Genomic DNA, 24,417 nt, shown 5'->3' with positions numbered 1-24,417 from the left:
ATGTTACAATTGCAATACTTAAGCTAAATATATTAATTTGACTTTACTGAGAATGTTACCCTAAAGTTCCTGAAAAGATGTAACATTCTCCTGTTTCATTTGCTGTGTCTTATGTAGACATGGAAACTTTTAATGAAAGTTCTCTTCTCTTTTTTTTTTTGAGTTAAACTTCCATTTCAACACATTCTTTCTGCTAAAAGGCTTTTTTTCTTTTTTCAGACTCCACAAATAGTTGCTAGATTTCTTTTTTTTTTTAAGATCAGAAAAATCAAGGTTCCTCATGTGAATCAGTTGTAAACTTTTATAACAATGACATTGACCTGGTGGATAATTTGACAGTGTTTTAATGAGACAAAAGTTTACAGTTGTCAGTTACTTGGCATACTTTCCTTGATTATCTGCTTGATATATGTAGGCTTGCTTTGTGGCAGTTCAATTTGACACTAGCAGCTGACCTTTTCAATTTTGAATTGACTAACTTTTCTGTTACTTGAAGGCTGAATACGTAAAAAGCCTCAGTATGATGATTTTTGTATTTTTATTGAAAGCTCTATTTATCTACTTTTTGCATTTGTTGAAAGCAAAGGATATTCTCCCTTTTATCTTTCATAAAATCCAAAATTATGGAAAGCATACTTAAATGTTTAAGTGATTGTAGTTTGAGAATATAAGTACAGCCAGGAGTAATATTGAGTTTCTGGTTTTGTTAAAATAAATGTAATTCAACATCTTAAGCCTGTGCTCAAGAAAATGCATACAAGGCAATCTGGTACCATGTACATACTTATGACGACAACTGAAAAAGTCTAATACTTTGGTTGTTCAATTCACGGACGCAGGAAATACATCTCTTCTGACACAACCCGTTTTTATGTATTTGAGACAATGATGACAACAACAACAAATTATGTGTTGCCTGCTTCTTCTCATTCTTCTTGTAGAATCAAATGAATGCTTCTACTCTCTAATCATGATCTTTCATCACCGTTCCTCAAGCAGGCAGTTTAACTAATGGAAGACTGCTGTTCTTCTGTACAGTTCTAGTTGCAGATGCCAGTTCCTTCTAATTTTCCAGTTAGAACTGAGAAGAGGTACAATGTTGAAGCAGAGGTGCAATTCTTCCTTTTCCGATTAAGCTCCTGAAAAATGAGCACTGATCATCCCTGTGGAAACCTGCAGGTACTTCATGCCTGTCCTAGGAGAAGCGTTTTTGTGACAGAGTAAAAGGTCCTATCTATTAATCAGTAGCATTACCCTCTCAGTATTTTTAGTTGTCAGGGAATACCATTTCATCTTTCTTTTTCATCTAATACTATGAGAATGTGAGATGGTACGGTCTGTGATATTTTGGTTAGCTGAATCACTTGGTGATTCTTGGTTGTTCTGTGCTAATGAGATCCTTTCCATAACTGTGTATGTAATAGGATGAATCAGAGCAAAGCTCACCTTATCTAAATGTAGAGACTGATAATATTTGTTTAAGATCCATGTAAATGTACATGCATGTGGATGGTACATCTCAAAGTCATTACTAAGAATTTTTTGTCTTTAGCAAGGGTAAATAATTGATGAACATCAGTATAGTGTCTGTACTAAAGCCTAATCTACATCCAATTTAACACTGGCAAGCAGAATTTAACTAAATATGCATTATCTTTACAGACTTTCTACAAATGCATACTTGCAGTAAGAGTGAGTAGAAAATAGAAATAGAAAATCTTACTGCAGTTCCTCTTATTCAAATAGGCAAGGCAACACGATACTTATCATAGTTACTATTTATTGCCTTGTCTATGCAAGGAAAAAGCTGCTCTGAGCTACTGAGAGGTACCCGGCATTTTCCACCAGAAAAGGACCAGGTATATTCTGTCTGATCTTCAGCTGGGTAAAATGCAAGTTTAAAGTACAGACTGTGGAATCCTCAGAAAATGCATCTTGTAACTTTATAGACATCACTGGTTAGAATGGCAGAGGATTAGAATTTCAAGCTGTAACTTCTCACTTAGCAGAATATATCTGATCTCATTGGTCTAGTTTCTCATGGAGGAAAGTGTTCAAAATTTTGACATTCCAGGTGAACTGTATCATCTTCCATGCAAAGTTCTTCCCTACCAAAAATAACTTGTCTGCATCCATCAATATATGCCCATCTCTTAGATAAACATTCAAAGTGAAGTATTGTAGATTTCCCTACCATGTGGCAGCAGGGCATTAAAAGCATTCCAGATGGAATATACTCACAGACCCAAAAGCCCTCTGAAAACTAACATAGTGGACTATACTTAGCTGCAGTTCTTTAGAGATGAAGAAGGGAAGGAAGCATCTAACTAGACTGCCAGGTGAAGTGAAAGATGTGCTCTTGGCTGTTCCCCAAAGAAAGGAAAGTGCCTCTACATGCCTTCACTGCATGCCTATTGTAAACAGCGGGATACTCTCAAGATGTAATTACTGTTTGGGTTAGAGGTGCCCTTCAGGAAAGAGTACTTAGAAATTGCAGTCCTCAGCACCACAACAAAATTTTAGAAGGTACACCAGAGAGCTGTGTATTACCATATGCCTTTCGCTGTTAGAGCCTAAAATAATTTCACTTCTTCAGGCATCTTCTCAAGAGCAGACTGACAAAATACCTCCACCTACAGAATCTACAACTCTTTATGAATTGGTTTTAGATATAGACCATTTGCCCAGAATGTTTTGCTCACAGTGACTTCTGGCTTCCTAGGAAGCTAATTTACCTATCTTCACTAAACCTCAGTATCTCAGCAGAAGTACCTCTTAATTCATTGAAGATGAGACATCTTTTTTGAAATGGACAAAGCTTTTCCACCTTGTGCTCGTGGCTGAAAATTTAAAAGGCTGTCAGTCTGTTTACAGAATCTTATCCAAGGTAATTGAGTGTAAAAGAATGCAGTTAGGGCCCACTCATCTGGAGTGCAAGCAGTGACTGATTGTTCTGTGTACCAAGAATTGACGTTTATAGAGCTGACAGGTAGACCGTCACAGGCATTTTACTTAAGAGGTACATGCTTTGAGAATTGTCAAGGAATGGTGTTACATTTGGGAGAACTGTTCTTCAATTTTTGCTTAATTAGGAACATTGAAGACAAATAATTATGAGTGGATACTCCTTGGAATTGTGTGTAGTATGAATGCACATAGAGACAAGCACTTGAAGAAAATAATTATTTATCAGTAGCTTCCTTTCTTCCTTAAGAAGTTCTTTGAACTCTTTGGACTGTTTTCTCTTTGGTCTAACCCTTTATTAGCAGCATTGGAGACTGGACAGTCTCTTTTTTGTGGAAGAAATTACCATATCTGTTATTTCTACTGCATTTCTTTGATTAGTAGCCACACTCTAGAAGCAGGGAACAAACTCATTGTTTGAATCTGAAGTCAGTAGTGCTTTCTGGTAATTTAATAATTCTAAATACCAATCTGTATTTGAATGTTCAGATTTTTTTTAAGCATGTTGTTAAACAGATTTAGCACTACTTTAAGATGAGAAAGTCATAATCTGGTATTTCTAAACAAGTCACGTACCTCTATCTTTGTAATTTAAAAAAAAAATCATGACAGATTTTACTTTTTGTTTTTCTGAGGCATTTTTGTGGTTTAGACTTTCTTCCTAAACAAATAGACACAGATGGAGGTAAAATATCAGACTTTTTTAAAAAATTGTAGATTGGGAACAAATGAGCTTTCTAAATAAATAGCAAATCTTTCTCTTTAGCAATGTTAGATGCTGAATAGGATTTAGTCTGCAGGTAAGCCAACCCATCAAGCATTGGATCTAGATGTCTAAACTCTCATATAACCAATGGAAATCCAAGGTGCAATTTAGTTGTCCATGTGTGAACTTCAAATGTCCGTCCAGATGCCGTTGTAAATAGCACGCTGTTCCTTTAGGAGATTCCCACCCTTCTGGATTGGCATTTGTAAACCAGATGGGACACACTGAAGCAGCTGTAATGGTACTCTGTATACTATGTGCTCATGTTTAAGCTGATGAATTGGGTCCCTAGTCAGTAAAGACAATGGATCCTAGAGTGCCCTGGTCACTCCATGTGTGTCATAAAGAAGATCTTTTATAATCTGGAATCTTAAAGAAGAGCTTTAAAGAAGAATCTAGCAGGCTACTGATTAACAAGAATGGGAGTTTAGCTGTGCATATAGCTACATAGATATATCTGTCTACATACAGGCATCTAAATGCAGGTATCTGAAACTTGAACTGTGTTGTCTTGGAAAACTCTTGAGAACTGTGTTTCAGTTTATTCCTGTGCCTTATGCAGACACTAACTGAACTAAGCTTGCTACTTTTTTTAATTGACTTACTCTCAAACATGGGGTAATATTAATATATTGTTCTTCCAACTGCAAAGTTTAGGATAGCAAAAAGCTTCTTTGCTCTTGAATCTTCCATGCACTACTGGTTAAAAATGCCTTTTAATAAGCCACTTGGATTCTGTTCATCAAGCTTAAGAGAGGTATTTTTCTCTTTCTCTTGGTTTTGGCATATTCCCCCAAAATCTAACTTTCCAGACTGCAGTGTTACTAAAATGTTCACGGGCTTACTTCTCTTCTTGACAGAATTTAACACTTTTTTTTCTTACAGGTTTTAGGTTTGCTAAACAGATCTATCTTGCTGCGATTCACTTCTAAGTGAATGAACGAATTTCAAATTATTGCAATAATGTGTGATTAAAGTATTATATGCTAACTTCTAGATATTGAATGATAGTTTCATTTGGAGCATGTTTTAAATGTGATCTAGTAACAGGCTCTTGCTGTTGTCTTTATCACTAGTCTTTTTAAATTTTTTAATTTTTTTTTAAGTTTTCATGAAGCAAATTACTCAAAGGTAGATGTCTAAGCAATGCCTTGCTTAGACTTGTGTTTGTGTCCTCTTGTATAACCTTTTCTCATTCTGCTTTTTGTAGACTTCTGTTTGGAACTTTCACTATTGCTTTGTCTTTCTATTCCTATAGAAATAGTTTGCTAACATAATCCAGTATATCTTTACCTTGTTTATTCCAGAAAAGCTGAAGTATGTTCTGGTTATGAACTGCAATCAAATTCCCACTTCATCAAATTTGACTAAAGTACTAGAATAACAGTACTTTTTATTAATGAGTTTCTTGCTTTTCATTGTCCTAGCCTGTCTCTGTTCTATTTGAATAGCGCATGTGCACATGCACCTTGTTGATTTGGCAAATTAAAAGAAAATACCTTTTTTTCTGACAGCAATTACATCTGTAGACATCCTTTAATCTAAATTGCATTGCTATCTCAAAGATAAAACTGTAGTTTGCTCTTGAATCAGGATTTTCACAGTAGCGTACTTTGTTCAGTCTCTGATTGCCTCTTCATTGATAATTGAAATCAAGTGTGATAAATGCTGATTCCTTCCTTAGCAGTCCATTCACATAAAGTTTTTCATGAAAATATACTGTTTTAAACTGCTGATAACAGTGACAAAGGTTCCAATTCTGATGTAATCAAACAACATGGAGTTTGACTTTATTAGAAATGTAACTGTAACCTTGCAGTACTGTACTGTATTACTAACCGTATGATAGTGATGTCCAATGAAGTCTACAATCATTGAAATGCCTCACTGATGTTAACAGGAGTACAGGTGTTGGTGGCATCTGTTAATGTACTGAATTACTGGTTTTGAGTGGCAGAGCTAATTGAATCAAGAAAATGCAATTGAATGAAAGACTCCATACTCCAGAGAGATAAATCAGTGATGGTATAACCGATTTCAACTAAATAAGCTCAAAATTAGGGGAAGTAAAAATTTGCATCATGGCTACTTAAGAAAAATATAAATACTGGTAAAGTGGATGGTTTGATAAAGTGGACCCATACCAAAACAAATACAAAAAGGTTTAAGAATAAAGAATACAGCCCATACTTAGATAATAAGATAAGACATTCTGTAACATATTGTTGTGCTAAATGTTAATTGTTTTTGTTGCTTGCATTTTCTACCATTTGTTGCGTCCAAATTACAGACAAGGCTGATCAGATTCTCCACTACATTGTGACACTACAACTCGTGCAGTTTGTGGGCCTGCCGTGGTTTAACTCCAGTTTGCAACTAAACACCACACAGCCGCTCTCTCACCCTCCCCTCCCAGTGGGATGGGGGAGAGAATCAGTTTAATAGGACAGCAGAGGAACAAAAAAAAAAAAAGATTAAAGAATACACAAAACAAGTGATGCACAATGCAGTTTCTTGCCACCCGCTAACGGATGCCCAGCCCATCCCTGAGCAGCAATCGCTGCCCCCCGGCCAACTCCCCCCAGCTTATATGCTGAGCATGACATCATCTGGTATGGCATAGCCCTTTGGCCAGTCTGGGTCAGCTGTCCTGGCTGTGCTCCCTCCCAGCTTCTTGTGCACCTGGCAGAGCATGAGAAGCTGAAAAGTCCTTGACTAGTGTAAGCACTACTTAGCAACAACTAAAACATCAGTGTGTCATCACTCATATTATTCTCATCCTAAATCCAAAACACAGCACTATACCAGCTACTAGGAAGAAAAGTAACTCTATCCCAGCCAAAACCAGGACAGGGCCTAAGGAATACACCTTATATTCAAAGCCAAGAACTTGTTGTTATTGTAAAAGAAGTCTTAATGGTCCAATCAAATTACTCTCAGTAGTGCTAACACATGTCTTTGCTCGCATCCCATGCCTCTACTTTTCTATGCTGCATTTTATTTAGGGTCATATTGCTATCTGCTAGTTATAGAAATGTATGTAACAGTAAACTTTGTACAAGGCTAAGCAATATCTAAAATTAGTGGGGTGGTAGTCATTCTGTTACTGGACAAATCCTGTTGAAGATAAATAATCCAAAACAGAGCTCCAGGCAGGCAAGCCAAGTCTCAATAAAGCCTGAAAAGTCTGGAAGCATGTGATGTTAGCTTAATACAAAGCCTGTAGCCTGTTACTAGGAAAAATAAGTGGGCTACAAGGCCACATGTTCTGAACAAGATTTTAAAGGACATGACAGACAAATATTGAATATGAGGAGCTTTTTCAGTGTTCAAAAATACTTGGTTGTGCAACAGGAAAGTCCTAATTTCTTCTCTGTTGGGTGCTGTTAAGACAATTACTGGAGGGTTTTATTCGGTCCTCTTTTGAAAAGTGGATTGGGGCCCTGAGGTGGTTTTTAAATATTTTTTTATTGTTGTGTGGGGTTTGGATGTAGGTAAGTCTAAGGAATTTCTTTTTATTTATCTTTTGGTTTTTATAGTTTCCTTTTTTGGGGTTAGCACCACTTTTTGTTACCTAGTGTAGAGTGATGCTTTGGCAATAAAAACCAAACAAATATTACAATAACTCTTAAAAATAGTACATACACAGAAACAGGCTTCAGGAGTAATATAAAAGTTTTATTTGGATTTACTTGAACAAAATAAATGATAAGTAAGTCATATTTTCCTTTAGGTTTCTAAAATACTGTAGATGTATGTACAGAATCATATTGCATAAATTAGGGAAATAAGAATAGTTCTGACAGACACTACAAAGATGAAGAATCCACCATGAGAGTTAAAGCCCCAAATTGTTATCAATTTAGCAGCTTTCCAAGTGGGTTGTTCAGAGAAGTATAACTGAGGATTGTTTCTTATTTATAACTTTAAAGAAGCCCCAAATCTGAAAGACCTTTCTCAAGGGAACATATTTTATTTAAGAGAGAATGGTCAAGGTTGTGGTCCTGTTACCTGTATTCCTATTTAACCGAGTTCTTTTAAAATTGACTGCTAGTAATGTAGTGCCAGTACCTTTCTGAAAGAAAACACACCATAGGTATATTCCTCTTTAATACGTGTAGGTTTTTTATTGTTACTCATTAGGTGATGGTGTAATTGATCTCACTGTGAAGAATACGGAGAAAGGACATGAACAGGCTTTCATTGCCTTGCAGTTTCTAGCCTTATTTTTTATTTTATTATTATTTTTATTAATTTTTTACGTTACACACTTTGCTAGCTTAAAATAAAAAGATGGACTTACAGTGAGGAAAAAAGTAGTAAGGAAACACTACTTCAACAAACCTTAATACAGCCAAATAGTTTTTGAGCCCTAAAAGCTTTTTTAAGAAAAGAAGCTTCTAAACATCAAATGCAACACTATTGTGTAGTATTTTGGAATTTGGCTACTTAACATACTGTTTTCTAAATTTTTCTAAACGTTTTTAACACTTTACAAACTTTTTTTTATTTTTTGAAGTCCAGACTTATGCCAATCAGGGCATTCCTGCCTGCTCCTTGAGCCTTTCAAACAACTTTCATGCGTTTGTGAAACAGGATTTTGCTTTATCAAAGCCATGTTGCATTTATTCATACTGTTCATTTATTCATGTTGCATTTTTTTCATGTTACTCATTATTTTTGTTCTCGATCATACTTTCAATATATTTGCACTGTAGAAAAGTCAAGCGTACCAGTCTGTAGTTGTCCAGATCTTCCTGAAAATGTCCTTGTAAATATCAATATAATTTCTGCCATCTTCCTTTTCTTGGATGTCAGCGTGCCTTTCAGTAAGAACTTAAATGCAGTAGTGTAATTTTGTCCTCAATTTTCTTCAGAACTTTTGGGTGAATACTCTTTTGTGAGTTCTCATTGTTGGGTTTGTTTTGTAAGTTCTTCTGCTAACCCCTGAACCTCTTTGTGTCTCTGTTCTACTTTGGGAACTCCTTTCCCATCCCAGTAGAACATTTGATGAATTATTGCTGTGGCCTTTGTTTTCTTTGGGTACTCCTGTTCACCGTGATCTTTTACTGACCCTACAGATTCTCTGGTTGTCTTCCTTCTTTTGTTATCTTCAAGGAAAAAGATGTGTTAATCACAGATGCTTATTGCAAGTTGTCCATGAAACTTTTTTTTTTTCCCTCTTTTTTTTTGTCTGCTTTAATACAGCTTCATTTTTGATCAGCTAAAGTTTTGATCCCCCCCGCCTTGTGTTGTTTTATTTTGTTTAGATGTTGTAACTTGAATAACTATTTTCTACGACGGGAGTAAGTTACAGAAGTCTTATCTTAACATTTTTATGCAGTTGATTTAAATAATTGAATTTAGTGTGCTTTGTCCTATTGATGTCAATAAAGTAAAAGCAATAGTTTTCTTTTTTATTATTATGCAAATATAGATATTTGCATGTACTGAGTTTCATAGAAGTTCTGAAGGAGTAGAACTTAATTTCAGCTCTTCCTTCAAGTAAGAGGAAGGAGCAAAGCTTGTTCTCTCCTCCTATTACTGTTTTAAAATTATTGTTGATGCAAGGTATGTTGTATGATGGAGTAATATAAGAGTAGATGCTGTTCTCCAGGAGAGGTGTCAGATTGGTTAGTACAGTGGTTCCAACCATGTCATGCCACAGCATCCTCCCTTGAGCATCCTTGTCCTCTCAGGCATCTCCAGAAGTTGGAGAGATGGTCCTAACCCCTGGCACAGAGTTGTGATGCCCTTGGGATTCTTTCTCCAAGTGACTCCAAATACCATCATTTATGGGATTGGGTGGGGAATGCCTGATCCTTAATTGGGTCATTCTAACACTTGGTCCCTAACAACCTGCTGGAGCTCACAGTCTGCTTGACTTGATTTTCTCAACAGGTTCACAGCTCTCATGTTGATTAACAGGTTGTTTACACTTGTTACATGTTCTTATAACTAAGTTATTCCCTTCTCCTATTAACTAAAGTTCTTCTACATATACTAACATTGCTGTCAAGTGGGCCTAAATTATGCTGTCTGCCATGCACCCCCATAACAGTTCAGCTAAAATAATATATAAAACTACTTTCATACTTATATTCCTTGCAGTAGGATAAAGGTAGGATCATGGTTGTAGTCTGTGTTATCATTTAATCTTAGCACATTCCTCTTGGAAACCTAATGAGTGCTGTTGTTTCTTACAGTCTGTATCAAAGTAGCTTGGCCATCCATTTCTTCCGGTGACCATATGTAAATTCAGTACTTGGAATTATACCTACTTTGAAGATGACTGATACAGTATGTTCCTGGTATCATCTTTTGCCTGACCACGGCATAATACATCATCATTTTCTAGACGATAAAAGGCTTTACAACAGAGGAAGTGTTTGAACCAGATTGCTTTACTTGTTTACATAGTATATTAGGCCAGAAGACATATCCTAATTGACTTGTGCTTTTAAAAACCCTTTAAAATGCTGGAAATACACGCATAACGTATTTCCTGTGCATTGAAGCAAGATGTGCAAACAATAAAAGAGGGTAAAAAAAGGAAATAATGGCTGTTATCATCCTTATTTATGATTAATAATAAGTTGCCATTATTGTAAAGGCTTGTGAATCTGGACAGTGAATTCCTGCTGCTCCTGGCTATGGGTTTTCAAGATCAACCTCTTGATTCTTCGGAAGAGAAACTCACTAGTTAACCACAGACTGATACAGGCATCATAGTTGACCTGATGCTTGCTTTTGAGCTGGAGTACTGGTTCCCATGAAGTATTCTATGACACTCAGTATGTTTAAAGAGGGAAGATTTTTAAAAAGAAGGGAAAAAAGCCCCATCTGTTCTTCAGGTTTGGTTTAGTTTAATCAGAATTTTGTCTTCTAATACGTTTTCCACTGTTCACACAGACTTTAGCCTTTACCATTTCTATTATGTCAGTAACTTTGTATATATATGTATAGATAAATGTATATTTACATTGATTTTTATATATTATGCTTATCAAGGTATTTACAATCTGCTAAAGTTCATTTACTAAAGGAACTTGCTATTTGTATGAAATGACAAAATTCAATGAAGTGAGAAAATATTTCATTTTTATGGAAATTTGTGAACTAGTGTTTGCTATTTATAGCTTGTGGCTGATAAGAAATTTAAGTATCTTAATTATAAGATTACAGTAGATTGATAATTAAACATGATGTAATGTCTTAATTAGTAGTTCGTTATGTCTTTTTGACTGTGATACATATTGAAATCTAAGAAATAAAATAGTTTAATATTTCCTCTATTATAGGTAGCTTGCATGCAGCTCATCAATGCTCTCGTTACGTCTCCTGATGACTTGGATTTTAGGCTTCACATCAGAAATGAATTTATGCGCAGTGGATTGAAAGAGATATTGCCAGTAAGCGTCTTGTAGTCTCTCTTTGCAATACTATTTAAATTATTGGACTATTTGAGCTTGAGAGGGGGAATAGGAGAACAAGTTCTAATAAATTATTCTCAAAGGCATTTTATTAAGTCTGGGCATGAGCAGTTAGATATGAGAATCAGTCTTAAAACAGGAATGAAAAGGTGAAGTGTACTTTCTGAACTTTATGCTGATTCCTTAGCATTTTAGGATTTTGGTTTAGAACATGTGACAGACTGTTGTGCAGACACCTGTTAATCCAGGCTGAAGCCATGTTTACCTTATGAATATTTAACTTAACTCATATGTTCTTGTAATGTTAAACTTTAAAATAACATAGATTTATGGAAGTTATTAAAAAGATAAGGTTTATTTACGTATGGAAATGCTAATTTTGCAAACCTTTCTACTGTTTCTTCTTTGCAGCAATTAAAATGTATAAAGAATGAAGCACTAGATATTCAGTTGAAAGTGTTCAATGAGCATAAGGAAGAAGACATGATCGAATTCTCTCATCGTTTAGAAGATATTAGATCTGAACTAGAATATCCTTTTGATGTCAGCAAGAGAAATATGAACAAAATAAAGTGTATAATGGACATTATTCTGGTATAATTTCTGTTTAAAGAAGTTCTGAAATATTTTTTTCCTTGCTATTACTCTCCTTAACACTCTTACTGAAGTAAATGATGTTTACAACATGGTGTGGAATACAGTTAAGGACACTAGTGCTGAAGGATATTTTCTTTCTATTCTCCAACATCTTTTGCTGATAAGAAATGATTATTTTATACGGTATGTTTAATGCTATGTTAAATGTTAATTATGGATTTTGTTGTCATTTAGTCACTAATAGAATATTTATTCCATAAATTTAATGATAAATGCAGTTTAGTTTTTTTCTGTGAATTGCAATTTGTAAGTATTCCTTTGTGAACTCATATTCAAAAGTATGAGCTTTGAATAAGAATGCCATCTATATATGTTATGTATGTTTTTGTCTCTTCTGCTTAGGATACAATTTTATATATAAATATAGAAAGCTATTTTTCCTGAGATCTGAACCTTATTGACTGCAAGTATAAGTGATCAGGACAGGTCTCTTAATTTGTTATAAATCATGGCAGTAGCACTGAAATTTTGTGGTGTATTTCAGCCAAAGGACATAACCAAATATGCACAGAAGTGCACTTTATACAGAAATCTGAACATATGCTTAACTTAGAGTAACTTTTGGTTGGGAATCAAGTATTCTCAATATATATTATAGGTCAGTGTGAACATGTTAGTGTCTCCTGGAAAATTTGTCAGATAAATTACAGGGAAATAGTTAATAAAATCTTAGATGTTTGAAGCTGCCAAAAAACTTTTCTTTTAAAATCTGCTTGTGTTGTTTTTGAGGAAAAACACTGGAGGAACCAGATATGAACTGAACAGGGAAGGAAAGTCATCCGTTTTCTGCATAGCTTTCTGCATAACCTTGCATTTCAGACAAGGTGTAGCTCAGGTGTACTCTTAAAAGTTAAGAGTGCTTGCTTGACATGGGTACCCCTGTGCTAGACCTCTTCCACCTAAAAGGGTTTGAATTCACAGCTTGCATGTTCTGGGCAAGTGACCCAGCTGTCATACTCCCTGGAATTTTAGAACAAAGTGCTTTTCTTTCCTCTTGCTGAAGCAGGGCTGCAATGCATCCAGAGTTACAAAAGTCACAAACCCAGAAGGGATCAAGCTGAAGGAAGAGCCTTCTCTTTACTGGGAGGAAGCAGGAGGGAGTTCTTCCTTCCTGTATTTCCATAGGGGTAGAGATGCAGAGTTTATAATATCATAATATAATATCATACAATCATTTATCTTCAGATCCACTGTTTTTTCAGGCTTTGTGCACACTGTTCTGGTGTAAGGAACTGTCAGATGTATTTGTCCTTTGAGACTTTTGGGGCTTGCACCTACCCTTCTATGGAAATAAGTCAGCCCAAATCTTTTGACATTACTGTGTTCAGAGACAAGATTTTAAGTATACATTAAAAAATGAATATGCTGTAAAAGAACTCTTCTCTGTCTTTAGTCCACAGTATTTCAAATTAATTGAAGAGTGTGTGTCCCAGATAGTATTACATCGAAGTGGAACAGACCCAGATTTCACGTATCGTAAAAGATTAGATATAAATTTCAGCCACTTAGTAGGTAAGTACTATGTTTGGAAATGATTACAGTATCATACTTCTTTATACGTTCCGAAACCAAGTTGAAGTTGTACATGTGATGAAGAATCTTGTGTTCCCTATATATGTGCAAGTGTGTTTGTTTATTTTTTCAAGATATTTGTGTAGATAAAGCAAGATTAGAAGAATGTGAAGAGAGGGCTTCTGAACTTTCCAGAAAAGTAAGTAATTTTTAAGTTATATGATCATAAGATGGACACAGGGGATTACTTAATAGCTTCATGAATGGTGTAACTGAACGTGGCATAGTTTTTAACTTCAAATTACTTTTAGTTCTATGTTTAAGTGGGAATTCAGATGTTTCTTGAGGACTAGGAAGCAGAGAAAAGTGGTGTAAAGTAGTTAACCTTAATTGACAGCCTTTCTACTATTTACTTTAAGGTTTCATGTACAAGTCTCCCAAAAATCAACTGAATACTTTATTTGAATGTTATCAGTTTCTTCAGCAAGATAAACGGTGGGAGAATAAGAATTGACTCATTTGTATCTACAGGTTCTGTATTACTGTACATCAATTTTTAAGCTACTCTGTCTAATTCCAACTTAAAATATGTTAAGTACTTTATGCCATTTCATATAGTAATGACTTGTAGTGGTAACAGCGATTGTACTTCCGCTCAGTGGATACATGGAAGTTAGAACAGCAGATATGTTCTGTGTGTCCTTAGTATTGTTAACATGTGAGTGAGTTTTAACAAACACAAAAGGAAAAGGTGGAATCTAAAGAAACTATGCAGAACTGACTAGTATCAACAACTTTCCTTTTTTTTTTTTTCTTTTTTTTAGTTTGAAAAAGATTTTGTAGTTCATCAGGAGACCCAGGCCCTACTGCAAAAAAAAGAAGAAAGAATCAATGAACTTGAAGCAGAATTACAAGCTTTTAAATCAAAGGTATGAAACAGTTTAAATGAATGTATGAATTATTGTTTTTGAAAGGGACTTCATTTTGCATCTTTTGCAGATTCTGGCAGTACAGTTGAAGGTTTTTTCAAAGAATCCTTGTTATCGATTATTATTGACTGTTATTTTCCTTTATTTCTGTTTTATACAAAGAATTGTAGTGTGACATTAATTAGCTATTTGAGTTCCCAGATGATTCTTTTTGTGCCTGAGCTCTGTTAATTAAACTAGTTTCTTATGTTTCATTTGGGTTCTGCTTTCAGTGTCATATATTTCCAAAGTAATTAACCGCATAGGGTAACAAGTCTTACGCCTTTAGATTAGCATTCATCACTGTGATCTTTATCCCTCCACAGGAAATTATTCATTACGCAGTTTGCTTTGCTGAAGCCTTACCATGGATATCTAGCAGTGAAAGAAAGAACCTGTGGCTGGATAAAAACATTTCCTGATAATTTTTCAATTTTCAAGCATAGATATTTTAAAATGTGATGGAGAAGAATAGTGCAGATTTTTGAGAGTAACACTTGAGTTAACTTGTAACTGCTTCAGCTCTAAAATCTGTGTAAGGAGACTTTTTTTTGTGATTTTTCCTGTGTTTTGTTTCCTGGAATAAGAAGCACAGTCTAAAAATGGCTAAAGACAGACAACATTGGGAAGACATGCATATAGGAAGGTGATAAAATGTATGTTTTGATCATACAGGATTTTTTATACTCTTGAGCTTATTTAATTTTCTTGGTGAGGAAAATTAGCTTAGCTCTGGTTTGGTCTGTTTAAAAACATCATTCTAATTCAGGTTTCTGGTCAGAATTAACTGTTAATGTCAAAGTCAAACAGGCTTTAAAAAAAGCAATTACAAAAATCGTTGTATTCTAAAAAAATATCATTCATTAAGAATTTTTATGTGTGTATCTTGAAAATGTGCTTAAATACTTTTTGTGAGTGAAATGGTTTTTTTCTCATATTTTACTTTTTCTCTTGTTCACTGTATTAAATATAACTTGTTTTATGTGCAGACCATGAGCATAACATATGATTATGCTAACTAATTATCATATTGTGAATTATCCCACTGTTAATGGGATACTTAGAATGTTTTGTAAATATCAAGTAATTGATTACTGCAACTTAGTACTCTTAAATCCGTCTTAAGAGGAATCTTTGGTTTCCTTATGGCAGCAATTGCTACTTAGCATGGCTACTTCCACCTCTTATGACTATTTTTCTCCTGGTCTCGTTCCTTTACTCTTTTGTTGTATTTAGTATTTGTTCATGTATTTCTTTTGTAATTAGAGCCTAATTCTTCAGTGTCTACTTGTCAATGCAAACAATGCATATGTTCAGAAATTCAAAACAATAATACTGTTGTGCATGGATTTATTTGTATTTATTGATATTCAGCTATTTCCTTTTAAAAATATTAAATCCTTTGCTTATTGTATTTCCCTCAATTTTTTAAAAATCAAATGGACTGTTTCAGCTTTGAAATCAGCTTTGAAAAGTTGATTAATACTATCACCAGTAGATAAATATTTCTTATTTATTCTTTTGTTGTTTTTGTCAGATACCTATTTATTAATGTTTGAAGGCCTATGATAGAAATTCTTCAAATAGTAGAAATAAACATATTTTTTTAGACTTACTGAAGTGCTAATAAGCCTATCTTGATACAGTATAGATGTTCTTACTATATCGAATAAGAAATCACTGCGTAAGGCAGCTGTATTTTTTGGAAGGATTTTTTTTTTCATCATTACTTTGTGCTTTCAATTCTGTAGAATGAGAATGCTCCTATATTGGAAAATACCTGTTTTTCAACAGAATTACTAATCTCTTCAGCTTCTGCTATTATGTCCTTGGAATGTTTCTCTGTAATCTGTAGGATAAATATGAACATTAGAGACTAGGACGTTATTTTTCTAATTTGAGCTAAACCATGGTAGTCTAGATAAAATTTCATCATGATACGTATCAGACCCTTCTTAGACCATGATCGGTGAAATATGAGAAGTGGGATATAGCATTTCAGTTTGTCATTTTTGGCATGCACCCCCTGGTCTGGATGTCTGCTTCAAATGTTGAGACATAGTTATGAAATCAATAGCACGTTGGCCTCATTATAATTCATATTTGATTGTCCTGTACAAGAAAAATGGCACTGACTTTCAATTGGTTTACTGGACATAATTTATAAACTATGATTGTTATGGCATTTTGTTGACAAAAAATGTGAAACTGAATAAGAATATTTTCCTTATCAGTATGGCTCCTTGCCACCTGGTTTTCTACCATCAGCACATGGAGATGCATCTGTCATTCCACTCGATGCTGCAGGACCACATCAACTGCCTCCTCCTCCTCCACCGCTGCCTTCTAACGGAGCAATTCCACCACCACCAGCTCCACCTCCTCCTCCACCACTTTTGAATGGCTTGGGAATTCCTCTGGCTTTCGGTGGTGCTCCTCCACCACCACCTCTATCAGGCCTGCCTGGAGCACAGTGGTCTCCACCTTCATGTACTTTGCCATTTGGAATGAAGCCTAAAAAAGAATTCAGACCTGAGGTTACCATGAAAAGACTCAACTGGTCCAAGGTAGTACTGATTAAGGGCAAACACTTGATGTAGAATCTTACATAGACCTTACAGTGAATAGATAGTCAGGAGTAAGACTATATAGAGCAATTGATACATTAGTTAAAATTATGTGAGATATGAATACTTTCTGCCTTCATTGTTTTCCAAAAGCTGTCTTTCACTGACTCATGAATCATCTTGGCAAGTATCTGTTGACTTTCCGAGATGCCTGGAAAAGTCATTTCTGGTCTAGACTAATACAACCTTGATACCAGCATGCTTCCTGGGTCCTACTGTGCCTTGTCTTTCAGCAAATTGTTTACATTAGATCAGTCACTGCATTGTACTGATAGCTATACAGTTTCCAAACAAGTGTCTTGTGTCTATCTAGCCTGGACCGTCGAAAGAAGCACTGCAGGTCTCTCCATTTGTCCTTAGTGAAAACTTATGTAAATTTAATGGTTGAAAAAATCTAGAGTCCATTTATTTTTTTTTTTTTTCTTCTCCATTGTGAGAGGATCAAGTATACCAGGACTATCGATCTACTGACTTTTGGAAACTATAATTACTTAGACCAAAATAAGTCAGTAAAAAGATTTTCTGCATTTTATAAAGCAATCAAAGCTACAATCTAAAAAGTAAGGTACTTAATATCTAGTTAAACCAGCTGTGTTCAGAGACTATTTAAAGTTTACCCAAGTTTTAAATTTACAGCAAATATAATTCGCTAGATTTAGGCCTTGGATAGGAGAGTATGTTGTCTGTATTGCTTTGTATTGTTAGGAAAAGTTTGTCCAAAAGCATTATTATCTTCAATCAGAAATATCTTAACAATTCTAAGGATGAGTTATATACCAAAAGTTCCTGTGTTTTGCAGAGCTCTTAAGTATTTCATTTGCTTTAGACTCTACAGAGCACAGTCTCTGAATAGTATCAAAATAATTTCATTAATAAAATTTTGTTTTGTCTCTTGCTTGTAGATCAGGCCTCAGGAAATGACAGAATCCTGCTTTTGGGTTAAGGTGGAAGAGGACAAGTATGAGAATGCTGACATGCTTTGCAAATTGGAACTCACATTTTGTTGTCAAAAAAGGGGTAAGTAACTGATTGCTTTCAGCTTTTAGAGGTATCTTTAAAATTCTTGGTGCTTAAGTACTATATGAAAAAATTCAGAATATAACATTATTGTTCTGGTTTTTAAGTGGAATGTGTGAAGAAAAAAGTTTGAAAAGCCCAGACTGCTTAAAGCAGTAATATTGTAATATTTTACTTAAAGGTTGACAAAAATTGTGTGACCTATAAGTAAAACCTTACCAAAAAACCCCAAGAAACGCTTCTGGATAATATAGATTTTTATTCAGTCACGTTTGAAAAAATATTTATAAAATTTTGGCAGAATATCTTAATAAAATACTGTGACCTAATCTAGAGTTCAAAAGATGATGTGTTTACCCTCAGAATGCATATGATAACTGATGTGTTTTGGTTCCATGAAGGAGGAGAGTCTTTTAAAGAAATCTTTTACTTTCTAATAAACCTGTAGCAACATTGATGTCCTTTGATATTTTGCTTAGCTTCTTCAGCTTTTAAAGCCTTGTGGAAGAGCAAAATATTTGAAAGTATTCCTGGCTTTAAACCTTTTCTCCTTTTCTGGAAGTAAGTCATCTCACTAGTAGTTTAGGTTATTCTGCCCCATATATAAAATGCCTATATTTCCACTGCTATTTCTTGACACATTCCCCTCCCCCCCCCCCCCCCATTGATATCAGAGACTTAATACTTTGGGGCAGCCAAAGGGGTGCAATGATTAATTCCTTTTCAAATTGAAAAGGCATTATTATATTTTTAGTTTGTTTTACAAATTTTGCTTTGATATTTTTGTTTAATATAGTGCATGGCATTCTCAAGTTTCTCTTTTTTTTTTTATGCTTTGGTGTGTATTATTCAATTTTTTTTTTTTTTTACCATAACAAAAAACTTTATTTTGCTTTTGTCAAAGCAGGCTTTTTACTTGAGATTTACAGTTGAGTATTACAGTTTATTACTGTTGATACTTAATAATATTAAGAATGTTGTACAAAGGTAAAAAGGCAAGAAAACTTCACAGACCATAGACATTTTTGTTTGAATCTATTATAATAAGTCTAAAAGATAATTGTGGTGTCTTTATAATGTTAAGGGAATTCCCAAGAATGTTCCCTGAATTAATAGGTTGTAAATTTTAAAAGCCACCGGAGGAAATACTGTTCCTTATGTGTAATTAAATAGTAAAATTTGGGAGATAAGATGATGTTCAGGCCAAACATGTTGATGGCTCAGGAGAGGATTGTGAGTCTCCACAGAAAGTGAGAACATTAGAGATAACAAGATTAACATCCCTTTGAAGTTTAACTGAATGGACCGAATACATTGTTTTGACAAAACCTAATAGAAGAGAGTTATTGGATCTACAGTTGAAAAATCAATGAAGTATACTCTTATACTAAATGGTGGGGTAGGGAGGAGCGATTAAAAGGCTATAGCCTGCAGGGATGAATTTAATTGTTTATTTACAGGTGGAGCTTACTGCTTTTTTTTTTTTTTTTTTTTTTAAATTTTGAAATCTCTCATCTCACATGGGTGATATAAGTGTACCATCATCTTAATTTTTCAAAGGAAGCGCAGACACTAATGGTTTTATTTAGAACAGCAAGTAGATGTCTAAAAGGCGACATGGAACTAAATTTTGTCTTTGTTCAAGTCAGTAGTTTACAGAAATTTGCATGAATGCTTAAACACATAAGTAGACAGCACCAGGCATCTCAGTGTCTAGTATTAAGAGCATGAATTCTGGTACAAAAGGCAGCAAAGTAACTGCTTTTGTTCTCATGACCATGGAGAGAGGACACGCTTCTTTGTAGCTTACACATAACTTACTCATTATAACAAAACTTGCCAAAGAAACTGGAGACATCCCGTTTTCTTCACTTCTAAGTCTTGAAGATATTTAACGCCATGCTTTCTAAAGTAGAATCAGGAAGCTATTCACTAGACTCAATATGGGTACAGTCCTTGACTATTCCTAAAGCTTTGTCTCTGAAGCCAGAAAGACGAGAAGTTGAAAACAATTTTATAGCCTAATGATGGCATGTAAAGAATGAGCTGGTTTCCACTCTGTTGAAGGGTCTGCTTGTGCACTCTTTTCATTGAAATCATTGTGTAAGAAGAGGTATCTAGTTGTGGAAGCAGGGACCAGAATGTTCAATGATACTTTAAGTGAATTTTATTCTGATTAAGTAAAATCACATTGAAGTACTCAAGTGTTCAGTTGCTGCGTTTTGCCAGCTGATGTGCGAAAAGTATTTCAGTGTTGATCCAGAAGAGGAAGTCTTATGTGTATGTAAATAATCCACTGAGGAATTTCTACTAGAAAAAGGAATACAGAACAGTATAGAATAGATTTGAAGCTTTAGCAGATGTTTGTATAGAAGTTCCAAATGATGTTGATTCTGAATGGGTATTGAAGCAATTGAAATAACTGAAGATATTATGAGGGTATGAAAGAAACATTACTGCAAGTATAAAAAAGTAAAAGAGAGTCTAGCTTGAGAGTGTAGGAAAAATAGAGAGTAGTAACATGGAGCAAAGACTGTACATGGAGAAAAAAATCACTCTTGTTGAAGATGTCCGGAGTCATGGTGGAGACATGTTCTTGAATCATGGAATTATTTAATTTGGAAGGGAGCTCTGGAGGTCATGTGGTCCAATCACCTTTGTAAAAGGAGAATCAGCCTAGTTCGTGTTGCCTGGGGCTTTGTCCAGCTGAGTTTGAGATATCCCTAAAGATGGAGATGTATGGATGGACAATCTGTTCCTGTGTTTGTCACCATTGTGGTGATTTTTCATAACATATTCTTGGAATATCTCCTGTTGCAACTTGTGTCTGTTGCCTGTTGCTCGTTGTGCACCTCCAAGAAGAATCTGGTTCCCTCTTATTTGTAGCATTCTGTTAGGTAGTTTGAGACAGCAGTAAGCGTTCCCTTGCCCTTTATCCTTCTCAAGACTGACAGCTCTCTCAGCCTTTCTGTCTGCATCTTATGTTTCAGCCCTCTAATTATCTTGATGATTTTCCACTGTGCTCATTTCTATAGATCTATATTTTTCTTGAAGTGGGGAGCCCCAAACTGGTAAAGTACTCCAGATACTTCTCCCTGAGAGAGAAGGGGAGTAGAGGGAAATAATCACTTCTTTGACCTGCTGACAACAGTCTTGGTAACTTACTGGAGGAAGCGTTTTCACTGTGCTGCTGCTTGTTTAATAATACTAATGATGGTGATGGTGATAATGAGTCCATGTAAAGGGCTATGGGTGGTATAGGGTATTTTCTCTTCATTCTTTTACTTGTGATAAAGCTGTTTTTGTTACTTGCCAGAAATTGAATCATTTTGTGAAAGCAACATGTTTTATAAAAATTAAAACTTTGAGCTGGAACAATGAGAAGTATCAAAGCATCAATTGTAGATGGTATTCTTGTAGCAACTTATTGAAGACACAGTGTCATTTATTTATTGACTCAGAATTTATTCTTGTCTCAGAATAAATTTGTAATCTTAAAGAAATCTAAGATTATATATATGAAAGAAGTAGGCAAGGGCAAAATGGAAAACCAACTCCTTTGTCATAAAACCATAGAGATTTACTGCTACACAGGAAATATGGGAGGATGATATCAGTTCAGAATCTGGAAATACAGGTCAATATGTGGATGGAATATTTTCAGTGTTAATACTTGAGAAAAGATTTGATTGTCACTGAAAAGTGTACATACATTTAAATATTTGCAAGAAAGCATGAGAGTTTATTGTGACATGCCCCAAGAAGCAAGCAAACAAAAGTTTCTGGAACCCTCAAATCATTAGCTTTGTGTCAGCATCTAAAAGAATAAAAGTAAGGAGTGAAATCACTGACTTAAAGATATCAGTATGAAAGTAAGGTATGCTCCATGGCTCTCTCCCTGGCTGTGGAGGGGAGGAAAAAAAGTAATTGAGGCATTCTGAAAATAAGATGATGAATGTGAATGGTTTGCATGAATGATCTTTGGTTTTCTGATAACTTTTCTTTTTAAAGGGAAAAAGAAGGATTGGTGTGAAGGGTAGTTAGAGATTTGAAAGAGAAAGAAATAATAAGAAAAATCAAGTATTTAAGATTTATCAGGATTATTCTCATGGTTGCAGATCAATGAAGAAAATCTGTGAAAAGCCTTTTTGGCAACAATGGTATCAAAGGAATCTGTTACTATAATTCTTTGAAAACATTAAACTGAATGTATGACTCAAAGTTGACTGGTACGTGAAATACTGAGCAGCAGAGCTGGTGCAAACCTTATATGTGCTTTTATATTATCTTAAGCCTAAAAGATAAGATGAACAAACAAATATGCTCATTATCGAATGACAACCGTTTTATAATAGATGTGTTGGAAGCCTGATGGAATGAGAATAGTCACAGGTGTATGATGTTAATATGCTGCCAACTTTGCCAGAATGATTAGACATACAGGCAGGGGAGTGGCAGTTTGCATAAGAGGTAGCATGAAGTGCAGCAGCATGAAAATCTTGTGGGGGGAAAAGAAGCCTACCATGCGAAACCTTGTGAATGGAAATTCCTTCTAATAATATAACATTATACTGTGTTAATAGCTCTCAGATCAGATGATATTTGTGATGAGAAAATGTTAAGTAAGATTAGAGAAGCTGAAAATTTTGTGGCAATAAAGTGAGAGATTTAACTACCTGCATATGGGTTGAATTGCTTCCTCATCAGGATGTTACGAGAAGATAAAAGCTTTGGATGCAACAAATTACTGTTTCCAATATTCCTGTAACCAACACAAAAGGGAGTGGTTCTGGGAATGGGCTTGAGTCATGCTGAGGACCTAGGGGGTCAGAGTAGGAGAGGAGGAGGGAATGATCGCTATCTTAATGTTGTACCAGGAGAGAACAATCCAAGTAAATGTATTATATATAGGTATTCAACTTCAGGACAGGGAACTGAATGAAAGAGGCAGATGGTCAAGCAAGCAAGATACCCATGCCTACTAGCAACCCAAAGGCTATTCTGAAAATGCCATCTTAAAGATCTGAATAAACTTTGTATTGTAATTCAGAAAAAGACCAGCTAAAGCTATGGGGTAAAAAATGCATGTGACTCGATAGGAAAGTTAAAGACAGTATCACAGGGAACAGGATAGCATTAAAAATGTGGAAGGCCTGCCCAAATGAAGATAACAGGAAAACTCATTAAATGTAGCTAGATAAATGTAAGCAGGACATTCTTCACATACTCTTAGAATTCTGAATTTCCTGCAAAGGATACTTCAGCTGATATTGAAAAGTGTATTTAATTTTTTGAAAATGAAGTTAGCTAGGTCAGTTGGTGGGACCACTTGGTGACAACTTCAAAAGCTCAGCAGTTTCAAAGAACATTTGACAAATACAAGGGTCATAGGTCCAAAAGAAATAGGAAAGGATGTAACATTCCTAGTCTAGTGTTTGTAGGAAGGGGAGTTTCCTCTTTTGGGAAGTGAGGAGAATGGATTATAAGTAGTGACAAGGCTGGCATAGTGTCTTTTAAAGTAACATCTCTTACTGCAGCTCTCGGAGAGAGAATGCTGGGCTAGGGGTATAACTGGTCAGACCCAGTAGAGCATTTATCAGGTTCTTAATCATGGATATAAGAATGCCTGTTTACCTGGAGTAGCTTCAGGCTACTATGTTTAAGACTTACAGTGCTGAAATAAGTTAAGTTTTTATATGCAAATGCTTGGCCTTGTCACTTATAGAGAGGAGAAAAGTAATGAAATACCTATAAGAAATGTGCTTCGTGGGGATACTTTGAAGAGTACCAGTGTGGAAAAGAGATAGCAATAAGTTGGTGGAAGTCAGTGAATAAGTATAATTAATGTAGTGAGACTGTAGTGGTTAGGCTTAAAGTGGGATATATGTTCAGGATAACTCAAGAGAGAACCAGCTACCTGTTGCTTAAAGTCATCCTTTGGGTGCCTGAAGTAGTTTGCCAAAGGTGATTCTAAGACTTAGGAGGTTGTATGGAGCATACAAGAAAGAAACCTCTAACCAAAAAGATATCTTTAGAAGCATTTAAATACAAAATGACAAGTTGTTTCATGTATGCAAAATATAAGAAAGGTAGTAGTTTTCTGAAATACATGCTTTATAATTAGTGCTCTGGGTTTATAAATATCCTATTAGTAAGTTGATTTGACTTGATCCAACGAATGGTTGTGTTTGTTTATTTTTTTTTTACATAACTATTATGTTCAAAGTGTTAAAGTCCAAATGAGGATTAGAAATTGCAGATCAAACATACAAGAAACCACTCCTAAATTCTTCATTATTTTTAACAATATGCAGATAACTGCAGTTAATGGGAGATGGCATGGAAAATGAGAAATTTACTCTTCTTTCTTTTCTAGATGTTAAAGGGAACTGATCTAGTAAACTTGAGAGAGAAAGGTTGCATGATCTCTCTCTATTTTTTTTTTTCTTTTATCAACTGGGACAGATTTTCGT

At 35.0% G+C, this 24,417-nt stretch overlaps 1 protein-coding gene across 1 annotated transcript in view; it reads left to right on the top strand.

Annotated features, from left to right (window-relative positions):
• Window positions 1–24,417, top strand: part of DIAPH3 (diaphanous related formin 3) — a gene marked incomplete at both ends in the record, with an annotated part of 259,224 nt that overhangs the window by 53,922 nt on the left and 180,885 nt on the right. Inside the window, 8 exons of the mRNA XM_082303926.1 lie at window positions 11,032–11,142; window positions 11,575–11,737; window positions 11,832–11,943; window positions 13,214–13,332; window positions 13,467–13,531; window positions 14,157–14,261; window positions 16,535–16,867; window positions 17,830–17,944. Coding sequence (XP_082160052.1) covers window positions 11,032–11,142; window positions 11,575–11,737; window positions 11,832–11,943; window positions 13,214–13,332; window positions 13,467–13,531; window positions 14,157–14,261; window positions 16,535–16,867; window positions 17,830–17,944 — 1,123 coding nt within the window. The remainder of the gene's footprint in view (window positions 1–11,031; window positions 11,143–11,574; window positions 11,738–11,831; window positions 11,944–13,213; window positions 13,333–13,466; window positions 13,532–14,156; window positions 14,262–16,534; window positions 16,868–17,829; window positions 17,945–24,417) is intronic.

Source organism: Platalea leucorodia (assembly GCF_965183815.1).
Source record: "Platalea leucorodia genome assembly, chromosome: 2".
Taxonomy (NCBI): domain Eukaryota; kingdom Metazoa; phylum Chordata; class Aves; order Pelecaniformes; family Threskiornithidae; genus Platalea; species Platalea leucorodia.
The sequence above is the reverse complement of the archived record's forward strand: the minus strand, read 5'-3'. Positions and strand labels throughout refer to the sequence as shown.